Here is a 13,418-nt window from a genome sequence, read left to right as displayed (position 1 = left end):
TCCATCAATCCCTGTCCAGTCTAATCCCATTTTCCAGCATTTGGCCCATAGCCTTGTATGCAGTGGCATTTCAAGTGCTCATCCAAATGCTTCTTGAATGTTGTGAGGGTTCCTGCCTCTACCACCCTTTCAGGCAGTGAGTTCCAGATTCCAACCACCCTCTGGGTGAAAAAGTTCCTCCTCAAATCCCCTCTAAACCTCCTGCCCCTTACCTTGAATCTATGCCCCCTTGTTATTGACCCCCCTACTAAGGGGAAAAGTTCCTCTTTATCTACCCTATCTATGCCCCTCATCATTTTGTACACCTCATTCAGGTCCCCCCTCAGCCTTCTTTGCTCCAAGGAAAACAACCCCAGCCTGTTTAGTCTTTCTTCATAGCTGAGGCGCTCCATCCCAGGTGAATCTTCTCTGCACCTTCTCCAAAGCAATCACATCCTTCCTATAGTGAGGCGACCAGAACTGCACACAGTACTCCAGCTGTGGCCTCACCAGCGTTTTGTACAGCTCCATCATAACCTCCCTGCTCTTATATTCTATGCCTCGGCTAATGAAGGCAAGTATCCCATATGCCTTTTTAACCACCTTATCTACCTGTTCCGCTGCCTTCAGGGATCTATGTACATGTACACCAAGGTCCCTCTGACCATCTGTACTTCCTAGGGTCCTACCACTCATTGTGTATTCCCTTGCCTTATTTGTCCGTCCAAAATGCATCACCTCGCACTTTTCAGGGTTAAATTCCATTTGCCACTTTTCCGCCCATCTGACCAACCCGTTTATATCGTCCTGTAGCCTCAGGCTTTCCTCCTCGCAATTTACCACCCCACCAATTTTCGTGTCATCTGCGAACTTACTGATCATACCTTTTACATTCTCATCCAAATCATTTATGTAGATCACAAACAGCAAGGGACCCAGCACCGATCCCTGAGGTACCCCACTGGACACAGGCTTCCAGTCACAAAAGCAACCTTCGACCATCATCCTCTGCCTCCTGCCACTCAGCCAGTTTAGGATCCAACGCGCCAAGGCACCCTGGATCCCATGGGCTCTTACCTTCTTGACCAGTCTCCTATGCGGGACTTTGTCAAAAGCTTTACTGAAGTCCATGTAAACCACATCCACAGCATTTCCCTCATCCACCCCCCTAGTCACCCCCTCGAAAAATTCAATCAGATTGGTCAGACATGATTTACCCTTGACAAAGCCATGCTGACTATCCCCGATTAATCCTTGCCTCTCCAAGTGGAGACTAATTTTGTCCCTCAGAGTTTTTTCCAATAATTTCCCCACCACAGATGTTAGGCTCACTGGCCTGTAATTCCCTGGTTTATCCCTGCTACCCTTCTTTAATAATGGTACTACGTTAGCTGTTCTCCAGTCCTCTGGTAAATCCCCTGTGGCCAGAGAGGTTCTGAAAATTTGTGTCAGAGCCCCTGCAATCTCCTCCTTTGCCTCACACAACAGCCTGGGATACATCTCGTCCGGGCCTGGGGATTTATCCACTTTTTGGCCTGCTAAAACCGCTAGTACCTCCTCCCTCTCGATGCTAATATGTTCAAGTATGTCACAGTCCCCTTGCCCGATTTCTATGTCTACATCGTCTTTCTCCATAGTGAACACAGATGCAAAGAATTCATTTAAAACCCTGCCTACATCATCTGGCTCTACACACAGATTGCCACTTTGGTCCCTAATGGGCCCTACCCTTTCCCTGTTTATCCTCTTGCCCTTAATATACTTAAAAAACATCTTAGGATTTTCCTTTATTTTGCTCGCCAGTGTTATTTCATGGTCCCTCCTCGCCCTCCTAATTTCTTTTTTAAGTATGCCCCTGCACTTTTTATACTCCTCTAGGGCTTCCTCTGTCTTTAGTCTTTTGTAACTGCCAAAAGCCCCCCTTTTTTTCCTAATGCATTTTTGTATATCCCTTGTCATCCAAGGTTCCCTTTGCTTGTTGGTCCCACCCTTGACCTTTACAGGAACATGTTGGCGTTGTACTCTCTATTTCCCTTCTGAAAGTCTCCCACTGCTTTGATGTGGATTTTCCTATAAGTAGCTGCTCCCAGCCCACTTTGGCCAGATCCTGCCTTATCATATTAAAATCGGCCTTCCCCCAATTTAGAACCATTATTTCCGGGCCGTCTTTGTCTTTTTCCATGACCACCTTAAATCTCACCGAATTATGGTCACTGTCGCCAAAATGCTCTCCTACTGACACTTCCACCACTTGCCCGGCTACATTCCCTAGAATTAGGTCCAGTACCGCCCCCTCTCTTGTAGGACTTTCTACATGTTGGCTCAAAAAGCTCTCCTGGATGCACTTTAAGAATTCTGCACCCTCTAAGCCTTTCACACTCTGACTATCCCAATTTATATTGGGGAAGTTGAAATCCCCCACTATTACCCCCCTATTATTTTCGCACTTTTCTGAGATTTGCCTACATATCTGTTCCTCTATCTCCCCCTGACTGTTTGGGGGCCTATAGTACACTCCCAGCAAAGTGCTTGCCCCCTTTTTGTTTTTAAGTTCTACCCATATGGCCTCATTAGAGGAACCCGCTAATATATCATCCCTCCTTACAGCAGTAATTGACTCCTTAATTAATATTGCAACACCCCCTCCCCTTTTACACCCCCCTCTGTCTCGCCTGAAGATTCTATACCCCGGAATATTGAGCTGCCAGTCCTGACCCTCCCTCAACCATGTCTCCGTGATAGCAACAATATCGTACTCCCATGTGTTCAACAACAACTTCAGTTCATCCACCTTATTTGCAAGACTCCTTGCATTAAAATAAATGCCTTCCAGCCTTGCCATATTCCCTTTTGCCTTCACATATTTGCTCTGCCTTCCCAGCTGACTTGTTTTTTCCTCCGTATTTGGCTGTAAATCACCCCCTACTATAGCTCCACTCTGTATCCCATCCCCCTGCCAAGTTAGTTTAAACCCCCCCCAGCAGTGCTAGCAAACCTCCCCGCAAGGATATTGGTCCCCCTCTGGTTCAGGTGTAAACCGTCCGACTTGTACAAGTCCCACCTTTCCCAGAAGCAGACCCAGTGATCCAGGAAACTAAAGCCCTCCCTCCTGCACCATCCCTTTAGCCACGCATTCATCTGTTCTATCTTCCTATTCCTATACTCACTAGCACGTGGCACCGGGAGTAATCCAGAGATTACAACCTTTTAGGTCCTGCTCTTTAATCTTCCACCTAGCTCCCTAAATTCTTGCTGCAGGACCTCATCCCTCTTTTTACCTAAGTCGTTGGTACCAATGTGGACCACGACCTCTGGCTGTTCACCCTCCCCCTCCAGAATGCCCTGCAGCCGCTCAGTGACATCCTTGACCCTGGCACCAGGGAGGCAACAAACCATCCTGGATTCACGTCTACGGCCACAGAAACGCCTATCTGTTCCCCTTACTATAGAATCCCCTACCACTATTGCTCTCCCACTCTTTTTCCTCCCTTCCTGGGCAGCAGGAGCACCCCCAGTGCCAGGAAGTTGGCTGCTGCTGCCTTCCCCTGGTGAGTCATCCCCCTCAACAGTATCCAAATCGGTATACCTGTTTGAGAGGGGAATGGTCACAGGGGTCTCCTGCACTACCTGCCTGCTTCTATTGCTCCGCCTGGTGGTCACCCATTTCCTTTCTTCCTGTGCAGCCCTTACCTGCGGTGTGACCAACTCACTAAACGTGTTATCCACGACCCTCTCAGCATCGTGAATGCTCCACAACCCATCCACCCGCAGCTCCAGCGCCTCAATGCGGTCTGCTAGTAGCCGCAGCTGGATGCATTTCCGGCACACGTGGTCATCAGGGGCACCGGCAGTGTCCCTGAATTCCCACATAGAGCAAGAGGAGCATAACACGGGTCTGGGCTCTCCTGGCATGACTTACCCTTTAATTAATTTAAATTAATTCACTATCACCAATTAAAGATATCTCTAAGGCGCTTGTATATTCTACCAACAGTCCCTGCTACACCAGAAAAGACCCTAGTAACTATAAACTACAGAGTTAAAGTTTAAAAAAAGAGAAATACTCACCAACCAATCACTTACCTGCTCCCTGGTGACATCACACTCTGATTACTTTTTACACCTCTCCCCGCTGCTGAGTTGGCGTGCCTCGCTGCTCCCTGCTCCGAACTGGTCTGGCCTCGGTACTCGCGCCGGTTTTTATACCGGGCTCACCTCGCTGCTCCCTGCTCCGAACTGGTCGGGCCTCGGTACTCGCGCCGGTTTTTATACCGGGCTCGCCTCGCTGCTCCCTGCTCCGAACTGATTGGGCCTCGGTACTCGCGCCGGTTTTTATACCGGGCTCGCCTCGCTGCTCCCTGCTCCGAACTAATCGGGCTTCGGTTCTCGCGCCGGTTTTTATACCGGGCTCACCTCGCTGCTCCCTGCTCCGAACTGGTCGGGCCTCGGTACTCGCGCCGGTTTTTATACCGGGCTCGCCTCGCTGCTCCCTGCTCCGAACTGATTGGGCCTCGGTACTCGCGCCGGTTTTTATACCGGGCTCGCCTCGCTGCTCCCTGCTCCGAACTAATCGGGCTTCGGTCCTCGCGCCGGTTTTTATACCGGGCTCACCTCGCTGCTCCCTGCTCCGAACTGGTTGGGCCTCGGTACTCGCGCCGGTTTTTATACCGGGCTCGCCTCGCTGCTCCCTGCCCCGAACTGATTGGGCCTCGGTACTTGCGCCGGTTTTTATACCGGGCTCGCCTCGCTGCTCCCTGCTCCGAACTAATCGGGCTTCGGTTCTCGCGCCGGTTTTTATACCGGGCTCACCTCGCTGCTGCCTGCTCCAAACTGGTCGGGCCTCGGTACTCGCGCCGGTTTTTATACCGGGCTCGCCTCGCTGCTCCCTGCTCCGAACTAATCGGGCTTCGGTCCTCGCGCCGGTTTTTATACCGGGCTCACCTCGCTGCTCCCTGCTCCGAACTGGTTGGGCCTCGGTACTCGCGCCGGTTTTTATACCGGGCTCACCTCGCTGCTCCCTGCTCCGAACTGGTGATCTCGGGGTGGAATATGACTGGTGATCTCAGTGTGGAATATGACTGGTGATCGCAGTGTGGAATATGACTGGTGATGACAGTGTGGAAAATGACTGGGGATCTCAGTGTGGGATATGACTGGTGATCGCAGTGTGGAATATGTCTAGTGAACACATTGTGGAATATGACTGGTGATCTCAGTGGAATATGACGTGATCGCAGTGTGGAATGTGATTGGTGATCTCAGTGTGGAATATGATTGGTGATCTCAGTGTGGAATGTGATTGGTGATCTCAGTGTGGAATATGACTGGTGATCGCCGTGTGGAATATGATTGGTGATCTCAGTGTGGAATGTGATTGGTGATCTCAGTGTGGAATATGATTGGTGATCTCAGTGTGGAATGTGATTGGTGATCTCAGTGTGGAATGTGATTGGTGATCTCAGTGTGGAATATGATTGGTGATCTCAGTGTGGAATGTGATTGGTGATCTCAGTGTGGAATATGACTGGTGATCGCAGTGTGGAATATGACTGATCGCTGTTTTTAATATCACTAGTGGTCTCTGTGGAATATGACTGGTGATCTCCGTGTGGAATTTCACTGGTGATCTCAGTGTGGAATATGACTGGTGATCTCAGTGGAATATGACTGGTGATCGCCGAGTGGAATATGACTGGTGATCTCAGTGTGGAATATGACTGGTGATTGCAGTGTGGAATATGACTGGTGATCTCAGTGTGGAAAATGACTGGTGATCTCAGTGTGGAATATGACTGGTGATCTCAGTGTGGAATATGATTGGTGATCTCAGTGTGGAATATGACTGGTGATCTCAGTGTGGAATATGACTGGTGATCGCAGCGTGGAATATGACTGGTGATCTCAGCGTGGAATATGACTGGTGATCTCAGTGTGGAATATGACTGGTGATCTCAGTGTGGAATATGATTGGTGATCGCAGCGTGGAATATGACTGGTGATCTCAGCGTGGAATATGACGACTGGTGATCGCAGCGTTGAATATGACAGGTGATCTCAGTGTGAAATATGACTGGTGATTGGTAATTTGGTCCCTCCATTTCACCTCTCCTGTATTAGTCATTCATGCTGCTTACTGGACACTGATGGATCCAATTATTAACACTGTTCTCTTTTTTACTATTGCATTCTACAGAAAGGGACCAATCTGGATCCATCCAACCCGGATGAGGAGCCTCCGGCAGACAGGAGTAACCTTCGAAATCCCAATATGTTTGTGAATCTCCCTCCTTTAGGCCGTTGCCCACATCACACCTGAAGTGAACTTTCCATCTGCAGTTTTAAAGCAGATTTTTCTACATGCTGTTGCTGCAGACTATTGCCCAGGGCTGTCAGGATTCTACATATTATGTTTTAGCAATTTAATCTGCACCTGTCCAACAAGTCATGATTGATTTGATTCAGCATGTCTCTCATTTGTCAATAATAAGATCTCAGACGGATTCTACGCACTTACACATTTGGTGTTTGCAGCAGTAAACCAGCACTTTCCACTCCTTTGATTGTTGAGGTTTCATCGTAAAGCTGCTTTGGATGAGTAGAGCAAGTCCACGGGTTAATTCCTGAGGTTGTCTTTTATGTCTTTGACTATCTTATTTGCATTGCATAGGGAATGGAGTCAGCCAGCGATGAGGAGGATAACGGCAGTGCCTCACCTTAAAGATGGTTTGCAGCTAATGTCCCTGTGCCCAACTGCGGGAGGGATGGGGGTAGGGGGGCTGTTGTAAGAGAAATTTTAGATGGGGTGATGGCCATTCTGGGAAGAAGAATGCTGGATAATCACTCCAAGGGCAGTCGTGATTGGGGAATGGTGACTAGAGGAATACTGATTGGGGAATGGTAACTAGGGGAATACTGATTGGGGAATGGTAACTAGGGGAATACTGATTGGGGAATGGTAACTCGGGGAATACTGATTGGGGGATGGTAACTAGGGGAATACTGATTGGGGAATGGTAACTAGGGGAATACTGATTGGGGTATGGTAACTAGGGGAATACTGATTGGGGAATGGTAACTAGGGGAATACTGATTGGGGGATGGTAACTAGGGGAATACTGATTGGGGGATGGTAACTAGGGGAATACTGATTGGGGAATGGTAACTAGGGGAATACTGATTGGGGGATGGTAACTAGGGGAATACTGATTGGGGAATGGTAACTAGGGGAATACTGATTGGGGAATGGTAACTAGGGGAATACTGATTGGGGGATGGTAACTAGGGGAATACTGATTGGGGAATGGTAACTAGAATACTGATTGGGGAATGGTAACTAGAATACTGATTGGGGAATGGTAACTAGAATACTGATTGGGGAATGGTAACTAGGGGAATACTGATTGGGGAATGGTAACTAGGGGAATAATGATTGGAGAATGGTAATTAGAATACTGATTGGGGAATGGTAACTAGGGGAATAATGATTGGAGAATGGTGACTAGAGGAATACTGATTGGGGAATGGTGACTAGAATACTGATTGGGGGGATGGTAACTAGAATACTGATTGGGGAATGGTGACTAGAGGAATACTGATTGGGGAATGGTAACTAGAATACTGATTGGGGAATGGTGACTAGAGGAATACTGATTGGGGAATGGTGACTAGAATACTGATTGGGGGATGGTGACTAGAATACTGATTGGGGGATGGTAACTAGAATACTGATTGGGGAATGGTGACTAGAGGAATACTGATTGGGGAATGGTAACTAGAATACTGATTGGGGAATGGTAACTAGGGGAATACTGATTGGGGAATGGTAATTAGAATACTGATTGGGGAATGGTAACTAGGGGAATAATGATTGGGGAATGGTGACTAGAGGAATACTGATTGGGGGATGGTGACTAGAATACTGATTGGGGAATGGTAACTAGGGGAATAATGATTGGAGAATGGTAATTAGAATACTGATTGGGGAATGGTAACTAGGGGAATACTGATTGGGGAATGGTGACTAGAAGACTGATTGGGGAATGGTGACTAGAATACTGATTGGGGAATGGTGACTAGGGGAATACTGATTGGGGAATGGTAACTATAATAATGATTGGGGAATGGTAACTAGAGGAATACTGATTGGGGAATGGTAACTATAATAATGATTGGGGAATGGTAACTAGAGGAATACTGATTGGGGAATGGTGACTAGAATACTGATTGGGGAATGGTAACTAGAGGAATACTGATTGGGGAATGGTAACTAGAATACTGATTGGGGAATGGTAACTAGGGGAATACTGATTGGGGAATGTGACTAGAATACTGATTGGGGAATGGTAACTAGAATACTGATTGGGGAATGGTAGCTAGAATACTGATTGGGGAATGGTAACTAGGGGAATACTGATTGGAGAATGGTGACTAGAATACTGATTGGGGAATGGTAACTAGAATACTGATTGGGGAATGGTAACTAGAATACTGATTGGGGAATGGTAACTAGAATACTGATTGGGGAATGGTAACTAGGGGAATAATGATTGGAGAATGGTAATTAGAATACTGATTGGGGAATGGTAACTAGAGGAATACTGATTGGGGAATGGTAATTAGGGGAATACTGATTGGAGAATGGTAATTAGAATACTGATTGGGGAATGGTAACTAGGGGAATACTGATTGGGGAATGGTGACTAGAAGACTGATTGGGGAATGGTGACTAGAATACTGATTGGGGAATGGTGACTAGGGGAATACTGATTGGGGAATGGTAACTATAATAATGATTGGGGAATGGTAACTAGAGGAATACTGATTGGGGAATGGTAACTATAATAATGATTGGGGAATGGTAACTAGAGGAATACTGATTGGGGAATGGTGACTAGAATACTGATTGGGGAATGGTAACTAGAGGAATACTGATTGGGGAATGGTAACTAGAATACTGATTGGGGAATGGTAACTAGGGGAATACTGATTGGGGAATGTGACTAGAATACTGATTGGGGAATGGTAACTAGAATACTGATTGGGGAATGGTAGCTAGAATACTGATTGGGGAATGGTAACTAGGGGAATACTGATTGGAGAATGGTGACTAGAATACTGATTGGGGAATGGTAACTAGAATACTGATTGGGGAATGGTAACTAGAATACTGATTGGGGAATGGTAACTAGAATACTGATTGGGGAATGGTAACTAGGGGAATAATGATTGGAGAATGGTAATTAGAATACTGATTGGGGAATGGTAACTAGAGGAATACTGATTGGGGAATGGTAATTAGGGGAATACTGATTGGAGAATGGTAATTAGAATACTGATTGGGGAATGGTGACTAGAATACTGATTGGGGAATGGTAACTAGGGGAATACTGATTGGGGAATGGTAACTAGGGGAATAATGATTGGGGAATGGTAACTAGGGGAATAATGATTGGAGAATGGTAATTAGAATACTGATTGGGGAATGGTAACTAGGGGAATACTGATTGGGGAATGGTGACTAGAATACTGATTGGGGAATGGTAACTGGAATACTGATTGGGGAATGGTAGCTAGAATACTGATTGGGGAATGGTAGCTAGAATACTGATTGGGGAATGGTAACTAGGGGAATACTGATTGGAGAATGGTGACTAGAATGCTGATTGGGGAATGGTAACTAGAATACTGATTGGGGAATGGTAACTAGAATACTGATTGGGGAATGGTAACTAGAATACTGATTGGGGAATGGTAACTAGAATACTGATTGGGGAATGGTAACTAGAATACTGATTGGGGAATGGTAACTAGGGGAATAATGATTGGAGAATGGTAATTAGAATACTGATTGGGGAATGGTAACTAGAATACTGATTGGGGAATGGTGACTAGAATACTGATTGGGGAATGGTAACTAGGGGAATACTGATTGGGGAATGGTAACGAATACTGATTGGGGAATGGTAACTAGGGGAATACTGATTGGGGAATGGTAACTAGGGGAATACTGATTGGGGAATGGTAACTAGGGGAATACTGATTGGGGGATGGTATCTAAGGACAGTGCTGATTGGGGAATTGTCCATTGATGTACTACCCGTGGAGGGACGTAGCTTGCAGAAGCGGTAAGGCCCCAGGTTTAATCCTTGAGGATTGTCACCTAGCACAAGGAAATCAAATAATTTCAACCAGCAATTCAGTCACAGCCCACCCTAACCCCCTTCCCTCTCGCACCCTGGTGGAAAGTGCGGCCGTGTACACAGAATTGGGTTCAATGGCACCTGCTCAATGGGATCCCTGTGTGAGTCAGCAAGGCATGCGGGATGGGGGCGATGGGATAGGCTGCCCTTTGAGCCGCAGTTTCTCAGTGATATGCGTGTTTCCCAGGGAGGCATGCACACCAAAGTTTGTGTGAGGTCTCTTTTTTAATTCACTTGTTTCAAGTTTGTTGTACTGAATCTGCTTTATTGAATTAAATGGATTTGCAGTCTGAAATGAAACCTGAGCTTCCTTGCTTTCCCTGGGTCTGATCAAAGGGTGTAAACTCCAGGACTCGCTGTGCTCTTCTACATACATGTCTCAACGTCAAGACATTTCTGAAACCACTGAACAAGATGGAAGAGGAGGGCTATTGCCTGATATGTGGTGACTCTTTTGCACCAAATCCTAGTCCTAATTCATTTCCCAGTTCTTCCCTTGACCTCCCTCAGCCTCCCCTTTCTCCTACAATGGGAGTGTGGGAGGCGTATCCTACAGGTGATCGATGGGAAACTGATTATCCCGTACTATTTTTTAAAACTCGTTCTTGGGATCTGGGCGTTGCTGGCAAGGCCAGTATTTATTGCCCATCCCTAATTTCCCTTGAGAAGGTGATGGTGAGCCGCCTTCTCGAACCGCTGCAGTCCCACAGTGCTGTTAGGGAGAGAGTTCCAGAATTTTGGTCCAGTGACAATGAAGGATTGGCAATATATTTCCAAGTCAAGATGCTGTGTGACTTGGAGGGGAACTTGGAGGTGATGATGTTCCCGTGTGCCTGCTGCCCTTGTCATTCTGGGTGGTAGAGGTCATGGGTTTGGGAGGTGCTGTCGAAGAAACCTTGGCAAGTTGCTGCACTCTATCTTGTAAAGGGTACACTGCAGCCATGGTACACCAGTGGTGGAGGGACCTCCAGCCCTACAACTCTGATATCTGCACTCCTCCAATTCTGGCATCTTCAGCATCCCCAATTTTAATCACTCCACTATTGGCAGCCGTACCTTCTGCTACCTAGGCCCGAAGCTCTGGAATTCCCTCCCTAAACCTCACCACTTCTCTACTCTTTCCTCATTTAAGACGCTCCCTAAAACCTACCTCTTTGACCAAGCTTTTGGTCATATGCCCTAATATCTCCATATGTGGCGCGGTGTCAAATTTGTTTGATAATGCTCCTGTGAAGCACCTTGGGATGTTTTACTGTGTTAAAGGCGCTATATAAATACAAGTTGTTGGTGGATGGAGTGCCATTCAAGTGGGCTGCTGGAAAGACTGGGCTCGGATCACCCTGCTGGAGAGACTGGGCTCGGATCACCCTGCTGGAGAGACTGGGCTCGGATCACCCTGCTGGAGAGACTGGGCTAGGATCACCCTGCTGGAGAGACTGGGCCCGGATCACCCTGCTGGAGAGACTGGGCTCGGATCACCCTGCTGGAGAGACTGGGCCAAGATCACCCTGCTGGAGAGACTGGGCCCGGATCACCCTGCTGGAGAGACTGGGCCAGGATCACCCTGCTGGAGAGACTGGGCCCGGATCACCCTGCTGGAGAGACTGGGCTCGGATCACCCTGCTGGAGAGACTGGGCCCGGATCACCCTGCTGGAGAGACTGGGCCAGGATCACCCTGCTGGAGAGACTGGGCTCGGATCACCCTGCTGGAGAGACTGGGCTCGGATCACCCTGCTGGAGAGACTGGGCTCGGATCACCCTGCTGGAGAGACTGGGCTCGGATCACCCTGCTGGAGAGACTGGGCTAGGATTACCCTGCTGGAGAGACTGGGCTCGGATCACCCTGCTGGAGAGACTGGGCCCGGATCACCCTGCTGGAGAGGCTGGGCTCGGATCACCCTGCTGGAGAGACTGGGCTAGGATCACCCTGCTGGAGAGACTGGGCCAGGATCACCCTGCTGGAGAGACTGGGCTCGGATCACCCTGCTGGAGAGACTGGGCTCGGATCACCCTGCTGGAGAGACTGGGCTCGGATCACCCTGCTGGAGAGACTGGGCTCGGATCACCCTGCTGGAGAGACTGGGCTCGGATCACCCTGCTGGAGAGACTGGGCCCGGATCACCCTGCTGGAGAGACTGGGCCCGGATCACCCTGCTGGAGAGACTGGGCTCGGATCACCCTGCTGGAGAGACTGGGCCCGGATCACCCTGCTGGAGAGACTGGGCTCGGATCACCCTGCTGGTGTGGCTGGGCTCGAATCACCCTGCTGGACTAGCATCAGCCTGCTGGAGAGATTGGGCGACGATCACGCTGCTGGTGAGACTGGGCTAGGATAACCCTGCTGGTGTGGCTGGGCTAGGAGCGTGCTGCTGGAGTGGCTGGGCCAGGATCTACTTGCTGGAGTGGCTGGGCTAGGATATACTTGCTGGAGTGGCCTGGCTAGGATTCACCCTGCTGGGGAGACTGGGCTAGGATCACCCTGCTGGGGAGCCTGGGCTAGGATCACCCTGCTGGAGAGACTGGGCTAGGATCACCCTGCTGGGGAGACAGGGCTAGGATCACCCTGCTGGGGAGACTGGGCTAGGATCACCCTGCTGGGGAGACTGGGCTAGGATCACCCTGCTGGAGAGACTGGGCTAGGATCACCCTGCTGGAGAGACTGGGCTAGGATCACCCTGCTGGAGAGACTGGGCTAGGATCACCCTGCTGGAGAGACTGGGCTAGAATCACCCTGCTGGAGAGACTGGGCTCGGATCATCCTGCTGGAGAGACTGGGCTAGGATCACCTTGCTGGAGCGGCTGGGCTAGGATCACCCTGCTGGACTGGCTGGGCTAGGATCACCCTGCTGGAGAGACTGGGCTATGGTCAACCTCCTGGAGCGGCTCAGCTGGGCTAGGATCACCCTGCTGGAGCGACTGGGCGAGGATCACCCTGCTGGTGTGGCTGGGCTCGAATCACCCTGCAGGACTGGCTGGACTAGCATCAGCCTGCTGGAGAGATTGGGCGACAATCACGCTGCTGGTGAGACTGGGCTAGGATAACCCTGCTGGTGTGGCTGGGCTAGGAGCGTGCTGCTGGAGTGGCTGGGCCAGGATCTACTTGCTGGAGTGGCTGGGCTAGGATCTACTTGCTGGAGTGGCCTGGCTAGGATTCACCCTGCTGGGGAGACTGGGCTAGGATCACCCTGCTGGGGAGACTGGGCTAGGATCTACTTGCTGGAGTGGCCTGGCTAGGATTC

General features: G+C 49.2%; 1 protein-coding gene across 2 annotated transcripts in view; it reads left to right on the top strand.

The window, feature by feature from the left end:
* fbxo3 (F-box protein 3) overlaps window positions 1–10,478 on the top strand; it is a 52,773-nt gene extending 42,295 nt beyond the window's left edge. The window contains exon 9 of one of the 2 annotated variants that reach the window (XM_086007450.1): window positions 6,173–10,478. In XM_086007450.1, the coding sequence (XP_085863576.1) occupies window positions 6,173–6,295 (123 nt within the window). In that variant the 3' untranslated portion in view covers window positions 6,296–10,478. The remainder of the gene's footprint in view (window positions 1–6,172) is intronic. The other variant, XM_086007449.1, reaches the window with a different exon arrangement.
* The last annotated feature ends 2,940 nt before the right edge of the window (window positions 10,479–13,418 follow it).

The sequence above is a fragment of the Somniosus microcephalus genome, chromosome 15 (genome assembly GCF_052327205.1).
Source record: "Somniosus microcephalus isolate GS21.2 chromosome 15, FLI_Smic_1.0, whole genome shotgun sequence".
Classification (NCBI taxonomy): Eukaryota; Metazoa; Chordata; class Chondrichthyes; order Squaliformes; family Somniosidae; genus Somniosus; species Somniosus microcephalus.
The sequence above is the reverse complement of the archived record's forward strand: the minus strand, read 5'-3'. Positions and strand labels throughout refer to the sequence as shown.